Source organism: Xenopus laevis, chromosome 8L (assembly GCF_017654675.1).
Source record: "Xenopus laevis strain J_2021 chromosome 8L, Xenopus_laevis_v10.1, whole genome shotgun sequence".
Classification (NCBI taxonomy): domain Eukaryota; kingdom Metazoa; phylum Chordata; class Amphibia; order Anura; family Pipidae; genus Xenopus; species Xenopus laevis.
In genome coordinates this window covers 14856292-14873412 of record NC_054385.1, presented here as the reverse complement: position 1 = coordinate 14873412, position 17121 = coordinate 14856292, and the positions used below count along the sequence as shown (strand labels likewise).

Here is a 17121-nt window from a genome sequence, read left to right as displayed (position 1 = left end):
CTCATTATTTAGTTATCTCAAAGGTGAACAACCCTTATAAAAGCTTAGGCTTTATCAATTGACTGGGACAGTGTAAAGGCTGAACTTTACATGGGATGCATCAGTAATCTTAGTGCCATGTGTAATTGAGTTCCCCCTGATGGTCAGAGAGGACCACACAGCAGCACCCATGTAGCTGTATCCCCCACCCCACCCCAGGTATTCTCTGATATGGAGACGTGGAAAGTGATTATGAATTTAAGGGGGAAAAAATGAAACACCTGCATATGTATTGCAGTGTGATTAAGTGCATGGGAGTGCCTTTAATGGCAATGTATGAATGGCTTTGGTGACGGCAGAATCTATATACCTCCACCAATAGCACTACACCTAGTTCTATGAGCAATTACATCATTCCTAGCCAATAGGAGATGAAGGAGCAGATGCAGCACCCATGTTAAGGGAAGACGTTTCCTACCTCCCCCAAAAATGAATTAAAATGTGGGTGCAGGAAGAGAAACAGGGCGGGGGGGGGCAGATTAGTCAATAGCTATAAATGTCTGTATACTATCTACAGAGTCAATGAGAGACAGGATTATGTCATCTGTTCAGCTGTGTGCACTGCCCAGCAGGGTGTGAAATCATCGCCGTGTACTGCTCGTCTCTCCCAGACAACACCCCCCTGGTTCCGTTAGAAGGGCTATACCTTTAAGAAAATTCAAGGTAACTCAATGATAGCACAGAAACCCTTTCCCCCCTAGGGACGGCATCTGTTTTCATTGCATTAGGGCAGAACATCCCAAATGGTTGGCTTGATGTTCAGTGGATTGGGGGTGAGATTTGAGGTACATACGGATTTACAGAGGATCTGAATAAAAATACTGCTGAGGGTGGTTTGTACCCCCAAAAGCCTGAAAGTCTCTGCATAGGGGTATTCGAAATTGAAAAACTGACAAGTTAATCACATATAAGGTTGCCACCTTTTCTGGAATAAAATATATATTTGTCTTTTTCCCCTATTAATAACATTGGGATCAACCATCGCTTTTACCTGTCAGGCTGGTAAAATCCCGGCTAGGTGGCAACCCTAATACCAGAAGCGGATCAATATGTCCCTGATGATATGGAGTTAATCAATGTCTCTGTATCAGTGCCTTGGGTGTCGCACCCTCCCTTTCATTTTAAGTCTCATAGGAAACCCGTAAGTTTTGCAGAACTTCTTTGGGAGCAGGACATTCACTCTTAAGGGTTGTGACAGTCGCCCAGCGACAAATCTTCTCTACTGTGGGGCGACTAATCTCCCCGAAATGCCTTCCCGTCTGCAAGAATACGTATTGCCAGCGGGATGGCATAAGAAACACTTCGAATTTCTGAAGTTGCCGCACGAGGAGACTTCGGAAATCTGAAGTGATACGTAGGCGATTTGCATTCTTGCCGGTGGGAAGGCATTTCGGGGAGATTAGTCGCCTACAGTAGAGAAGGTTTGTCGCTGGGTGACTAATCTCCCTGTCTGCCACCATCCTAAGAATATTTAGGGAGCAACTGATTGGCAACTCAGCCTCCAAAGAGGTTGTACAGCAGCCACTATGAGCAGGAAGCTGAACTGCTTGGGAGGAGGGGCAGAAGATTTAGGATGCCCAACTGGAACCAACAGGAAAATTATTTTAGGGTCACTTCACCTTAATTACGGCACTGGTTAGTAGTGAGGAGCTGGTAGGGTTAGTAGTGAGGGGCTGGTAGGGATACAACTGCCACCGTGATTCTGCCCTTTTTATATGTCCATACTAGTGATGGGTGAATCTGTCCCGTTTCACTGAAAAATAGTAAAAATCTGAAAAATTAGCAAAATGTATTGAAGTCAATGGGCATCAAAATAATTTTGACGCGAGTCAGTTTTGACACGAGCGACAATCTTTATACGCACGACTCTTTTGTCCGTATGCATTAAAGTCAATGGGAGTCCAAATCATTTTGACGCGTGACAATTTTATGTGCGCACAGCCAAACTTTTTTTTTTTAGTTGCGCCGAATTTTCCACGTCTAATTTTCGCTGCCGTCTAGCAAAAACATTTGCGGGCGGCGAAATGTGGAAAATTGCAGCGAATCCATGCTTGGTGAATTAATTCGCCCATCACTAGTCCATATAATAGGCAGTGCTAACACAGCTTGGTGCTGGATGCATATGATCATCATAGTAAGGAAGGTTATGGAGATATTAGCTAACGTTGGGTGAGTTTTTATTAAAGGCAAGCAGCAAGTTTAAGTAGAAAGACCATTTTTTATCTGTTGGGTGCTCGCCGTTAGCTTTGTTTAAGAAGCAGTCCCATCATAGTTTATTGAATTAGGCAGTGCCCTGTCGGTACTCAAGGAGAGAAATCAATCTATAGATCCAGTGTGGGTTTGTGGCGCTGGCCAAATCTTGTAACAAGGAAGTCGTCAGACCGCACACACAGCACAAGGGCTTTTAACAGGGGGTGGGTTGGCATGGCAACAGCATCTACTTAAGCCTTGTCCCTCCAGGGAGTATTCAGGCTGAGTGTCCCCACCCGTAATTAGACCAGCCCCCCTCTCACTCCTTCCCCCCCAACATGCTCTTGTCATTATTCACCACATGGCTTAAAAACTCTAAATAATTAGAGGAATGTCAACAGAGTTGCCCATCTTCTTAAAAATGTAAATAGGGGGTAAACAAGGACTTTATTAAAGGGGAACTAAAAAAAGACCTGCCTATAATGGGGATCTAAACCTTAAAAAAATGTTCTGTGCTGCACAAATGCTCTAATTTATGGCTATTCAGGCTCAAGCTGAGCAAGGCCCCTCTAGCAGGAAAAAAATAGCTAATTCTTGCTTTAGCTTACTCAGCACATCCCTATAGAGCTGAATCCCACTGAATATCTCATCAGGGTTGGAAAAAAATACACAGCAGAATTGGCAGTTTTGGGCAAAATAACCACAAAGTGCGAGCAATTTACAAGTTAAATTGTTCCCCTGTCATTTGCAAACCTGGCATAAAATAGTCTAAAATCTTGCAATTTGATGGTAAAAAGAAAAGGATCTTGCCACAAAATAGAGGTTTCAGTAAATGCAATTGGTAGTGTTAGAAATGGTTTGGCAGCGGCATGTCGGTAACAGTGCTAGGGAGAAAGTGGCTGCAAACTGGCCAAGTGCTTTGTTGAATATATACGAATATGTAGTAGTCTCTTTTGGGGGAGGCTAAGGTTTTAATACACGGGTCTGTTCTATGTTAGGAAAGTAGGAACTGTGACCTGGACATAAACAGAATAAACAAATCCCCTTTACAGCAAGGCTGTCCAACTGGAAAGGATCTCTATCTGCCTGGATGTTTATAGTCTCAGCACTGCTGGTTCTGACTCTTGAAACAATGAAGGAATAGCTGTTTGGTGTTTCTAGACATCCCCAATGTCTGCAGAGTTTGCTGTATTGTAGTTATGGCACGGACAAACATATTCCGCAGGGGTGCCTTTGGAAGCTGGGGCAAATGTATTTTCCAAAAAATTGTCCCCTGCCTGACATATGCAGCAGTGCACTTGTGTGAATGATATGTCATCTCTAATATGCTGCATGGTATGCCAGTGCTATATAAAGAAGGGATATGGCTGTTAGCTAAGGCAGATGTATAATGAAGAGAATAGGTTACAATAAGAACTCTAGACAACAAGCAAAGAGAGCATCCCTGTGAGCACAGAAAATGAAAGATTCCGTGTGCAGTTCCCAAAGGAGAAGCTGCTCTGGGGCATTACATCATCGCAGTGGTGGGAGGCAGGAGAAAACAGCACTTTACAAGGGTGACAGGCTCAGGTGTTCTCCCAGCAGCTAGAGCTCATTACAATGCAGACGATGCCTCTAAAATCATATGTATTATTCAAACCCCCCCCCCGACCGGCTTTGATAAAATTGGGCGCAGGGTAGATTAGTTTATGCTGGTGTGAGCTTTATTCAGAGAAAACACTAGCTGCCACCGCCTGGCTGGAGTGTTAAAGCTCACTTTTTTTGTCAATGTGTTCCCGTCACAGAAAGGGGCTAATGAGCACCAGAAGCTGCTGAGCTGAATCCATATGTGATAAGCAATCCATAGTCTGATCTCATTCAGCTGGGATCAGACATTGACCGTATCAGGAGAACATATTAATTAACAATGGAAAGGGCGCCAGGGCTAGACATTATTTATGTCATTAAAAGCCTCCTTAACCAATGAAATGGTTTCTGTATTTCTAAAATGTTTAAAATGTCCAAAATCAGATGACCTAACCCATTATATTGCAACATTTAAAAAAACAATTGGTTAGGGTTATGACAGGTAAAGTTCAGAATAGCTACAAGGTCAGATGCTTGAGTTGAGCTCTTGTTGTTCTTGTTATATAAGAATACCTACTAAAATGGTACATGGGCACCCAGTGACACCTCCTTCCATTAAAGTGTAAGGAACTAGGTGAAGTGCCAGCCTGAGATATTTTTGCATTCATTGGTTCCTGGAAATGCGCACGTGGGCAAGCAAAAAAAGATAGTGGTAAAGATTGGATCATTGTATCCTTGTTGACTTGAAGATAAGCTACCCATACATGTGCCGAGATCAGCTGGTCTGTCTGTCTTGACCAAATGGCCAGCTGGTTGTATATTATTTGGGACCACAAAGGCTGGCAGCCTGATCAAATCTGATTGAGCCTCATTATGATACCTATCGAACCAGGTGAAAGATGCGATCACCTGAGAAGTTCTTTGGGTTCTTATGGATACAGTCCACAGTGAATCATTCTGCATGGGCAGTGCCATGTTATACATTTATTAGAATTGACAGCCAGATGTTTTGGTCAACTTAATCTGGCCAATCACTAGGGTGGCAAAACAAGGACAGATTCTCTTGTTCTGTAAAATACCTAAATGATCTGGATGTGCATGGCCAGCTTTAGATGATGTCTCTGTACAGTAAAGTTATGTCCTTTTGTTGCCCGCAGTTCTCAAAGGAGAAGTATATTCTGGAAACACCTCCTGAAAAACTGCACAAAGAGCTCGAAGAAGAATTAAAGCTCAACAGCTCTGACCCTCGCAGCCATGCCTGGTACCATGGGCGCATACCAAGGGAGGTAAGATGGGGCGTTATCGCTAGCCACATCTAATGGGGCCTGTTGCTTGGTATCAAACTTATAATAATAAAATGATAATAATATAATAAAATTATTATAATAATAAACTTTTAATATGAGCTTCTTGTAAAGCGGTGTGACCATAAAGCCTTCACATATTTCCATTGCCTCAGGTATCTGAAAGCTTGGTTCAGAGAAACGGAGACTTCTTGATACGGGATTCCCTCACCAGCCTGGGTGACTATGTTTTGACCTGCCGATGGAAGAACGAATCTTTGCACTTTAAAATTAACAAAGTGATGGTGAAGACCAGTGACAGCTACACCAGAATACAGTATCTGTTTGAGCAGGAGAGCTTCGACAACATCCCGGCACTCGTACGCTATTACGTGGGCAGCAGGCGGCCAGTGTCAGAGCAGAGTAGCGCCATGATCTACTGCCCCATCAACCGTACATATCCACTGAGATACCTGGAAGCCAGCTATGGGCTGTCACCTGGAAGGCACGGAGGATCCCACAGTCCACAAAAGGGTCATATGAAGAGAAGAAGCATCACCATGACAGATGGACTCACTGCAGACAAGATAAACAAAAGCAACGGGTGCCCAAACAGGTAAAACTACCCCAGAAGCACTGGGTTGCTAGGGCAGTAAGGAATCACATACTGATTTTGTAGAGAAGCAAAATGCATTTCTTTTGCCTGGGTAGATAAGATATGTTGACAGTAGACCCTGTGGTATATATTTAGGGGTCATGACAATACAGATAACTGCTGGGTGGTGCTAACTAATGAATGGAACTCTGTTCTGTAAGTCACATGTGATTTCATATGTTCTGTTTATGGACAGGTATTAGCTTCACAGCTAAGATCCAGTAACAAGACCCAAAGCCAGAGTGGAGCTTATCAGTTTGTTGACTATGCTCCAGAGCAGGGGCTGAATACTAGAGCCAGAGTAGTGCTGAAAAAAGTAACAGAGCATAATTTTGGAGCTTGAAGTTGGGTTGTGGAGTTGCTATTCTATCCACCAGTTTCAGATGCAGTAGATAATTCTTTGTGCTGGAGTTGGTAGAAAGTATCTTGAGCTGCTCTGGACCTGGAACAGTGGTTCCCACAGCAGCCTAAAATGGAGCATTTGCCATGGAGCAGCCAAGGGCTGGAATTTGGTTTGAGGAACCAATCCGGAGCTTGGAAAAAGAATCTTTGGAAGCATAGAACTATTTATAGGGAATTTCTGATGGTGTGTCAGATGTCAGCAGAGAAGCATATGCCACATTAGCACCAGAGGGCTGGTACCTAGGGCAGTAGTTTATTACCATTTACAAATTATATTTTGGTACTAATAGAGACGCATTTTAATTGCTCAATTAGATAAAGTATCAGACTAACTCAGAAGCCTGTTGTCTTCTTTGCTTCCAGCGGCAACTCTTCCCAGCATCATAGAGATATGATCAGAAATTGTGCAGTCAGCGTGGATCAAATCCAAGATCTGCACTCCCCAATGTCTCCCATCTCAGAAACTCCAGGGTCACCTGCCTATAGCACTGGTGAGTACTATCTGGCCAATGTATTAAATGTATGCCCGAAGAACATTCCTTTGATGTATAATGTGTATGTATGTATGTGTGTGTATATATATATATATATATATATATATATATATATATATATATATATATATATATATATATATATATATATATATATATATATATATATATATATATATATATACACACACACACATCTGCATGGTGCTGCCATACTTTACAGAGTATGAGGGTATATCATCATGAGTGTCCAGGACATTTGTTCTCTGTATATACTCAAACGTCTCTGTGCGTTCTTTCCTTTAATTACTACATTATGCTGGTATAGCTTATTGTGTGCACATAGCACTCTCTGTATATTTGTATTCTTTAATATGGTCAGAAGCTGCCTCGCCTCCCAGTCTCTGGGGCTGTAGATGTCAAAGCAGACTCTGGAAAATGGCCCAGTTAAGCAATATGCCAGCTACAGTTCATTTGCACATATGTAAATATGTAAATAATGATATGCCCTGTTTAAATGGAAAGGCAAATTTGCATAACAAAGGTATATTTTCCAAGTAGGGAATTTGTATTATGACGCAATTATTCTAAACTACGTGGCATGAAAATGAAAGGAGATGTATAGCCTCTTATATTTCATTCCCCAAAGATATTAAAAGAGCATTTAATGTTGTTGTCTGAATTCATATTGGCTACTGGGAAGAAATATATAGGCATGATTCTGTCCATAAAGAGTGATGGCTTATTCTTCTTTTTTTCCAGTTGTCAGAATGAAACCCCCTGTGAAGCCACCAGTTTGCGCTGCTCCAGGCTCCCCAGTCCTGAGAAGATCCAGTGAGCCATATGTTTGCCCTGCAAACAACAAGGCTGCCTTAAATTTGGCTGACAGTTCCCATTCCAGTCCAAGTCATGGTCATCCAAATATCTCCCCCTCGCCCTCCATCAGCAGTTACAGTGATCTGGACAATGGTCACTACAGCCAGCTGCAACCTGCCTCCTCAACACATGATGCACTAAGCAAGTCCCTCCCACCCAAGAGCTATGTGGAAAGGTTAAGAGTCGATGAGGGTGCCAAGGCAGGGGGCATCCGTGGAGCAGATGAAGTGGACAGGGACCCAGGGTCTTTTATAATCCCCACTATGGAAGCAAAATCCTCTTTCATCCCATCTTCCTTTAAATCAACACTAATCCCGTTAGACAACAAACCACTAGAGATGTGTATCCTGAAAAAAGTTAAGGAGCTGTTTGCTGAAGTCGATGCCAAAACTATCGCCAAACACATCACCAAGACAGATTGTGAGGTAAGGAGGTTAAATGCTCAGAGAGGATGGAGAAAAGTAGGGGAAAGGGAGCATCCCTGAAGGGGGACATCATGGAACTTGAGATCAATGAAAAAAAAATATATATATATCTATATATATCTATATATATAATGATAGGGATGGCCACGCGCAAGCCAATTTTAGCTGCTGACTTTGAAAGTTCATAACTTATTGGCCTTGTATCAAACTTATTAGTGTTATGGGACAAGCACGACTGTTCTTCCTGTCCTCTACTGAAGGGCCTGAAGTAATTAGATAGGCCCGATTTGGCACACCATCAAATAGGATACCTTGCTAAACAAGTGCAACTGTATTATGGCCAACTGACTGCTGGGACCAAAACCCGAGTGGCTAGATTGGATGTTTCGCCCCTAGCAGATATGATTGTGGGGAGGCAGTGGAGAATTTGTGAAAGCATATCTGCTACCATCTTACTAGATATCCACTGCTATCATGAAGGTCAACATTGATCCTATTCCATGCTGGAGTCCTGGTGGGTCAGCAAGTTGGCTGAATCACACCTACTTTGTTACCCTGCAACTAAAATCAAATTGAGAGCAGAAAGGAAGCAAAGGGGTTCTAAATCGTAACAGGTATAAAATAAAGTTGGGTGGAAGTAGCATAAAATATGATGAGAGCAGTCCTTAAAATAATGCATCAACTAAATGGCAGCCAGAGGATATATATATATTTTTTATAGGGACAAAGCAAACAGTATACGAATCCAGAAATAGGTTTTGTGTATATTGTGTGCCACTGCTTTTGTTTTATTGCTCTGTGTTTGTTTACTAACTCCACATCAATACCAATCTCATTTTATGCAAAGTGCCTAGACGGCATTTCCGGAGCCGGCCACTGCTACTATATCTGAATATTTTTAGCTAATGCAGCAATGCTACAATGAGCTCATAATATTCTTGTGCCAACACAACAGGAAAAACATAGTTTCCCCCAGTCTTTGCCAGCTAAGGGATTCAATATCTACTTTTGGAGTGCTGATTACTATTTCCCTTGCTGCCTTCCACAATATTGACAATCCTTCCAATCAGGGGAAATTAATTAGCTACTTCTGTTTGTTCCCAGGTTGCCAGGATACTCGGCGTTACCAAAGAGATGCAAAGGATTATGGGAGTGAGCTCAGGCATGGAGCTACTGACGCTGCCGCATGGCCGCCAACTGCGGCTCGATCTACTAGAAAGGTAATTAGTAAAGACCCTCTAACTCTGGGAAACTTGTGTCTATTGGTTGGTTAAAGGGCAGTTCACCTTTAAGTTAACTTTAAGGGCTAGTCCACACGAGGAGATTCGGGGAAATTTTGTCGCCTGGCGACTAATTGCCTCGTCTTTTGAGCGACTATCTCCCCGAATTGCCTCATCGTTTTTCCCCATAGGCTACAATGAAAAGTCGCCTGCGCTAATGCACACGAGGCGATGCGTTTTCTATAGTCGCCCAAAGTTGCCTCAATGAGGATTACCCTTAGTATGTTATAGAATGGCTAATTCTGAGTAACTTTTCAATTGGCCATTATTTTTTCTGTTTTATATTTTTTTCAAATGGGGGTTTGCTGACCCCGTCTAAAGAATAAGTACTATGTAAGGCTATAAATCTTTTGTTACTGCTACTTTTTATTACTCAGCTCTATATTCAGGCCCTCTCCTGTTCATATTCCAGTCTTTTCTTCATATCAATACAAAATGAAAACCTATAGAAAATTGTCTCAGAATATGACTCTCAATATCATACTAAAAGTTAATTTAAAGGTGAACAAAGACTGACATGTTTGCAATGTGCTACGGGTGATTTGCAATGACAGGGCAAGGGCATATGTAATTCAAATGCTAATGTACATACCATGCTCCAGGTGGAATTGTGGATTAATGTGCCATGTTGTATCCACATTTTGAGGCTAATCTACTATCAACCATTTGAAATTGCACTCGTGCGTCTTCTATGAATCTGTGGGACTGAAAAAACATGCAATTTAATTCGGTCCTCAAATACAACCACTACCCCCTCCATTAACCAGTGTGACCTTTATAACATCTCCCCCCTACAGGTTTCACACCATGTCCATCATGATCGCAGTAGACATCTTGGGTTGCACAGGGAGCACCGAAGAAAGGGCTGCTCTCCTGCATAAGACTATCCAGCTTGCAGCGGAACTAAAAGGCACCATGGGAAACATGTTCAGTTTTGCTGCTGTGATGAATGCACTGGAAATGTCACAGGTACTGCCCAGAGGATCCCCTGGGAGAGTTATTGACCCCAACTGGTGGCAGAGATATGTTACACTGTTATCTCCATGGTTTAACGTTAGAGATATTGAAATTGTACTAGCTAATTAACTTCTTGGATGTCCTGCTCTCTCTTAGATCTCACGCTTGGAGCAAACATGGGTAACACTAAGGCAGAGGCACACAGAGGGAGCCATCTTGTATGAGAAGAAGCTGAAGCCATTTTTGAAGAGCATGAATGAGGGCAAAGGTGAGGTCCTTTTACACCATCATCTGAAACAGCTTTATGCATTAGTTGCTCAAACGAACGGGAGATTACGAGCAAAGGGTTCTGATTTGGCTAAAGTACTAAAAAAGAAAAGACTAATCCTGTGTATCCATTTGCAGAAAGCCTACCTCTGAGCAACACAACCTTCCCTCACATCATTCCCCTAATCACCCTCCTTGAGCGAGACAGCCCTCTTCTGGACAGTGGGGAGCCCTGGGACAGTTCTGATAACGGAGTAGAAGTGGTTATGGCACACTTGGAGGCTGCCCGGATGGTGGCACATCACGGAGGCCTTTACCGTACCAACGCAGAGGTGAGGTTACAAGGTAAGTAGTGCTAAAGAGTATGTCTCACTAACTGTGGAGTTCCCACTGGGGAATATGGTTCATGGTCCATGGACTTTGTGGTTTATTCTGCGTGCTAAGCACAGAGCAGGGTACACAGTGGAGGTTTTAACTTTTCAATTTGCCCCATGCTAAGATATGTCACCTTTAATATCCCATACATACACATGGTCACCTGATCTCCATTTTTTCTGCCTTTCCATAGGGTTCCATCCCAGATCTGATCTCTTAGAAGTCTCAAGCACAGAATTCCAGATGCGGATGCTGTGGGGAAGCCGGGGAGCTTCGGGCAGCCAGGCAGAAAGATACGACAAGTTTGACAATGTTCTGGCAGCTCTATCACATAAACTGGAGCCATCGGTGCGATTCAGTGAATTATAAAACATCCAGGACTTGGAGAAAAAGGGCAGCCACAGAAGGGGCTTGGTTGGCTCACATCAGAATCTTTACAGAGGAATATCAGCACTTTTTTTTTTATACACACATCATCTCTGCCAAAGGGCCAGTAACACACTGTGAAGCAGATCATTGCTGGGACCCCTTGGATGAAAAGACTTAACCCAGATTGGGTCTGTCTAACTCATGGCAGACATTGGATGGTAAATGACTGCTGCAAACACTAGAGAATACTCTTCATTATCACTGCAGTAAGACTGTGTCTTTGTGCCCGTCCATCACTGCTTATTCCAAGCTAAAAGTAAAAAAAAGCATAACATACTGGTCACGTCTACAGCACACCCTGGGCAATTTTTGGTCAGGGCCACTTTTAGCTCATAACAAGGTTACAGATCTTTGATAACATTAGTGTTTATTGCTTAGTACCATAGTCACTCCAAATCTCACCCTGCCTGACATTCAAGATCAAATAGGCCTTCTCCCCAGTTCTTACCCTAACTATCCTTCAGGCTGAGTACCTGTCACACCTGGTCTTCCAAAACCCAGAATAAGGACCAAGGCTCTGGTCACAGCTCACTCTTCTGCCTCTAACAGCCTCCTTTGGGAGGAGGCCTCGGATCCCGCCAGATCTTATAGTGAGAGAGACAAGGCTCAAATTCTGGGCAGTCAAGGGAACCAGAGTGTACCACGGAGAACCAGCAATAAATAGTCAGGGGACAGGCTATGATCAATACAGTGAGGACAGCGAAGTATCAAATCAGAATCCGAATCATAGTCAGGGACAGGCAAAAAGGTCATGACAGGCAGCAATTATCAACATCAGAGGCAGGTAAGAGGTCACACACGTGAAACAGTATAGAATCACGCCCAGGAACTAACAGCAAAAGAGAAACTACAATGGGCAATGGGTAATTGGGTGCCGTCCCTTTCAATTTTCAAAGTTCGCACCTTGTGCAATGACGTCATTACACGGGACATCATTATGCCAGGACGTCATTGCACAGCGCCAGAGCTCATAAAAGTACAAACGTGCCACTGCAAGACACAAGCTCAAGAAGATCATGGTCGTCCCCGCTGCGCCACCAATTTTTCCAAGCACCCCTACAGTTTGGGAACTACTGCTCCACTATGTTTAGAATTTTGATCTATAGGTGCCATCTAGCGTTGAAACAGTAAACAGCACACATAGTTTCAACTCCTTCCATTGACATCGGAGATAAACCACTTTATGTCTTTAGTCATAGTGTAAAATACCTAGGGCTGATCATTCCTGCTTCTACACCTAAATAAAGTTCTCATGCTTGTTAAGCTACAACTGCCGATGAGTTTTACTAATATGAACTAACCAGTGTGAGACTGGATCTCCTAGGTCCGGCAGAACACCTGACATCCCAGGCCCACTCAATTACATGGAGACAGTGCCAAATGGTATAGAGGTTATATAGCCTTGGGGGATTTATTTCCATAGATTTGGCCCCCCCAGGAGAATCTCTGGGATCCTTGCAGGCCAGCCCAATCCTGTAACTGAAGGACTCTACCCAAATTCAACCAAAAACAACAGTAATACCATGAGAGAGTTTGCATCAAATACAAAGTACCTAATTCAGCAAATGGGAATTTATACGGAGCAGGGTCATCTCTCCCATCAAGGAAGGTTGGAATTCCTCTCTGTGTGGCGCTCTTGCAAGGGCATAACAAATCTATTAAATCAAATTTATCAAATGTTACCTGTGCTCCCTGGGAGTGGGGGAAGATTGGCTCTGCCATACCAAGAGTAAAAATGGCTGAATCAGCCCTGGTGGGGTGGGAAGGGGACAGTGGGGTAAAAGTAAGGGGGAACAAATTTGTTTGCACAAATGTATATATATATATTGTTTCCGGCCATTCCAGAATGTAGGGGATGAAACCTACACTATCTTCAAGGAACTGTGAAGCTTTTTTTATAAGGGTGTTAAGTGTACATATGATTAAAAGGAACCTGTGCCACATGCACAGCAAAAAAAGAGTAAAATGAGCTCATTGGCAGAATATGAAAAAGCTCCTGGTTGCAGGAGGGCGATTTAGTGCATGTTGGATCACGGCACTGCAGGTGCCATGTCCAGAATTGTAACTGGAACTCATGTGGACTGTAAATAATTTAGTATCACTTTGTATATAGACACTTGTGTGTGTTGTATAGCATCCCCATGCCTTCATTGTACATTGCTGTGCAGCCTCTATTTCTGTATAAATAAAAGGATTCTTGGAAATGATTGGTTATATTGGTCATTCTCTGCACTGCCTGATTTTTCAAATATGATTAGAGTGCTTCTATGGGTCACTAGTGGGAATTCACAGAGTGATAAGGCTAGAATAAGTTAGGGAGAAGCACTAAGAGACGAGGACACTGGGGACAATGCATGACACTTACAAAAACACTGTAGAGTGCAACACAAAGAAGGAATTCAGCATAACCCTGCCCACAGCAATCCACTCCAGATCATTGCAAAGAGATATTTTGCAAGCTTGTGTTTAACATGCAAGCTGTACCTGACAGCTGACACAAGAGGATGCTAGAAAAGGCTTACTACAGGATCAGGAATGCTCAAATGGAGCTTTAACTTGGCTGAAGAAAAATCAGGATTGTTATATATCTGCACAATATAACCATTGAGTGCCTCTTCTTTGACCTAAGTAAATGCTTGGACCCAGTTTGAAGAGCTTTCTTCCCTTCTGATATTCACCTGTTCTCCTTATTAATGTGCCCTTCTCTGTGTTCTGTCGAGGGAAAGAGTCTGTCTAGTTCTATAAATCTATTTTAGCTACTCAATAACAATCTAATGATGGCAAGTATTAGGCACAGACTACGATATCATCATTTCTGAAATATATTATATAAGATTCATGTGATGGAAATGAGAATTATATTGAGAATAAAATGAATGGCACAACTGCTGCAGACCTTCATGGACTATGGAAAAATCAAACTGGAGAGCCTTTTCAAGTCTTGGTGGAGTTTATTTGAGCACTACATGTTTCGGACCACACGAGTCCTTCCTCGAGAAATCTGCTACATGTTTAATAAGAGCCTGGAAGAGGATTTCACACCTAACAACTTTTTAGGGAATCGGGTGACCATTGAAACATCTTAAAAGAAAGTCACCACCACCATAATAACTGTGCACAGGGCATATGAACTGGACTTTGAGACCCTGTGCCTCACTGTAAACTATCTGGAAAGGTTTCTGGCCAGCAGTCCCCTAAAAGCTGCCAGTCTGAAGAAAGGTTGGCATTTGTAATTATTTGGCCTAAAAGGTAATGGAGAAAAAGTCTTCTTAAAAAAATGCAAGATTCTAGCTCTGTTCTGTGAAGATGGATTCACGGCTCTATTAAGAGAGCAATATGTTGCGCACAAGTTACTCGTTGGGGACCACTGGTCTAAGGGATCCAACCATAGAGTATTTCCTAGAACACGTTTTCCTTCGAAGAGTGTCCCACAAGGAATGACTTTATGCCAAATTCAACAGTATGACTCTTGTGTCATATCAATTCTAAGATAAACTGCTCTGCTTTGATTCACCCAATCTTCATTTCACACCTCTTGTAGGTGCCCCATTGGGTATTTGTATATATTATTTCTTTATATAGTTTCTGTCTAACCCTATAGGTGTAAAAGTCTCATCAACAAAACAAAAAAAGTGTATTTTATACAGTTTTATATGTAAAAAGTTTTTAGCTCAAACTTGCGTTATTTTACTTGTTTTAGCCTAATGAATGAGTCGATATTAGCAATTTGAGTGAATATATTATGTAAAGGAAAAGTAAAGCCTCCCAGACATTTTTTTTTAGTTTTAGCAGCACTGAGACACTTGACCTAAGCAAATAAAATACAATATATTATGCAAATAGCATTTTTGTATTTAGACCCTTATGTCTTGTTACAGAAGTGGAATTATACAAACATGTCGGCAGATTTATAAAGCCCAGGTTATCCTGAAAAAAATGATGTATCATTTTCCTAGGTAAAATACACTCCCTCCTTGATGGCTAATTGAAAGGTTCAGTAAGAGCTAAAGACAAATTCAGGAAAAAATGCCGTTAAAATGTCGTGTGAAAGACAAAATCTGAAAACTGTCTGTTTAAAAGACAAATTCACAAAAGTGGAGATAGAGGTTTGTGAATTTGGTGGGAAATCCAACATTTTTATCTCCACTTTTATTTTGTCTCTTTATCACCACTTTTGTGAATTCCCCCCATAGAGGGAAATTTGGGAATAAAGAAAAAGCTGCATGAGAATTAAAATATCCAATCAATATCATGACAAATATCTAATTCCCAACTTTGAGAGGGCCCTAAAATGATTTTGCCAGAATGCTCCTTCACTAGGTATTTAAACATATTTCACAGCGATATTCCAAGGAGAACATGTAAATGTATACGGAGGTTTTAGCTCAGTCGATCTAAGCAATAAAAAAAAATCCCAAATCTCACAAAGAAAGTAAAATTCAGGCTTTTTCCCATATGCTTCTACTTTATTGATCTATACAAGGCACACATATAGCAAAGCATAGACATGTCCCATGTCTGTGCAGCGCTGAGATCAGAATGGAGGCAAGAGGTAGCACCTTATCAAGGTCCCAGCAGTCAGCGGCTGGTAGTGTTGAACTGAGTGTAGTAGTGGGCAGTCGGGTTGTTAGTATATACTTCCTTCTCCAGATATTCCAGGCTAGACAGAGGGGAAACACAAGGGAAAATTGAATTCAGTCCTTAAATGGGAGACACATTCTCCATTTTATCAGCAGGATGCAATGCATCACTGCGGTTCACTTCACGAGCCGCCAACTGAAACCTTTCCTAATGTTTGTCTGTGTGGTTTAAAGAAAAAAACTCCTTCCACTATGCCTATAATTTATATATGCAGGTATGGGCAGCGCCGATTCAGACCTAAGCGCCGCCTGAGGCGGCTCCTGCAATGCCGCCCCCCCTCGCCGACTTACTTGTCGGGAGGGGAGGCAGGAACACTAATGCAGAGAGCGCAATTGCGCTCTCTCGCATTAGTAAAGCCGAATTTCCGGTTTAAAAACCGGAAATTCGGCTCTTAAAGGTGCAGGAGCGGCTTTTTGCCGCCCCTGGAAACCGCTTCGGTGTTGCGCCTGAGGCGAGCGTCTCAGCTCGCCTCATTGGCGGCGCGCCCCTGGGTATGGGATCTGTTATCTTGAAACCCATTATCCAGAAAGTTCCACATTTTTAAAAATGATTTCCTTTTCTGTATAATAATAATAATACATTTGCTTGTACTTGATCCAAACTAAGATATAATTAATCCTTATTGGAAGCAAAACCAGCTTTTTGGGTTTATTTAATTTTGTAGTAGACTTAAGTTGTGACTATCCTAATTACTGAAAGATCCGTTATCTGGAAAACCCCAGGTCGCGAGCATTCTGGATAACGGGGGGTGTGTGTGTGTGTGTGGTGTGTTTGGTGTGTGTGTTATATATATCTATATACAATCCAAACGGTTCAGCACGACCACTGAAGCAATTGACCCAGGTGCTACCAATTTTGGATTTTATATATCTATATATAGCAAAGAAATCCGCACTCATAGGTCTTTTGTGATGAAAAAAATGGGTTTATTCAACGTTTCGGCTCTTAGACTCGAGCCGTCATCAGGTGAATAAACCCATTTTTTTCATCACAAAAGACCTATGAGTGCGGATTTCTTTGCTCTATTGATATTGATATATGTTCCAGCACCTAGGCATTTCCATTGTTTTCAGAGTGCACCTATCCAGTAGTTTGAAAAAAGTCCAGACAACTTGCTTGTTTACAGGGGCGATTCTTGCTATAATGCCGCCTGAGGCGGCCTTCTTTCGCCGCCCCCTTCCCTCCTCCCGGCACTAACCTTTATAGCGCCGGAGAGGGCAGGGGCGGTCCGCGACGATTCGT

The 17121-nt window shown here is 42.4% G+C and overlaps 2 protein-coding genes across 11 annotated transcripts in view; one reads left to right on the top strand and one right to left on the bottom strand.

Annotated features, from left to right (window-relative positions):
- The window catches only part of sh2d3c.L (SH2 domain containing 3C L homeolog), a 41824-nt gene extending 28382 nt beyond the window's left edge, over positions 1 to 13442 (top strand). For all 3 annotated transcript variants that reach the window (XM_041571910.1, XM_041571911.1, NM_001086827.1), the window contains 9 exon segments: positions 4953 to 5081; positions 5255 to 5694; positions 6499 to 6626; positions 7392 to 7930; positions 9035 to 9150; positions 10008 to 10179; positions 10324 to 10435; positions 10573 to 10779; positions 11003 to 13442. In XM_041571910.1, the coding sequence (XP_041427844.1) occupies positions 4953 to 5081; positions 5255 to 5694; positions 6499 to 6626; positions 7392 to 7930; positions 9035 to 9150; positions 10008 to 10179; positions 10324 to 10435; positions 10573 to 10779; positions 11003 to 11178 (2019 nt within the window). In that variant the 3' untranslated portion in view covers positions 11179 to 13442.
- A 2241-nt stretch (positions 13443 to 15683) lies between these two features.
- Positions 15684 to 17121, bottom strand: part of ribc1.L (RIB43A domain with coiled-coils 1 L homeolog) — a 73953-nt gene continuing 72515 nt past the window's right edge. For all 8 annotated transcript variants that reach the window (XM_041572154.1, XM_041572157.1, XM_041572152.1 and 5 more), the window contains 1 exon segment: positions 15684 to 15898. In XM_041572154.1, coding sequence (XP_041428088.1) covers positions 15817 to 15898 — 82 coding nt within the window. In that variant the 3' untranslated portion in view covers positions 15684 to 15816.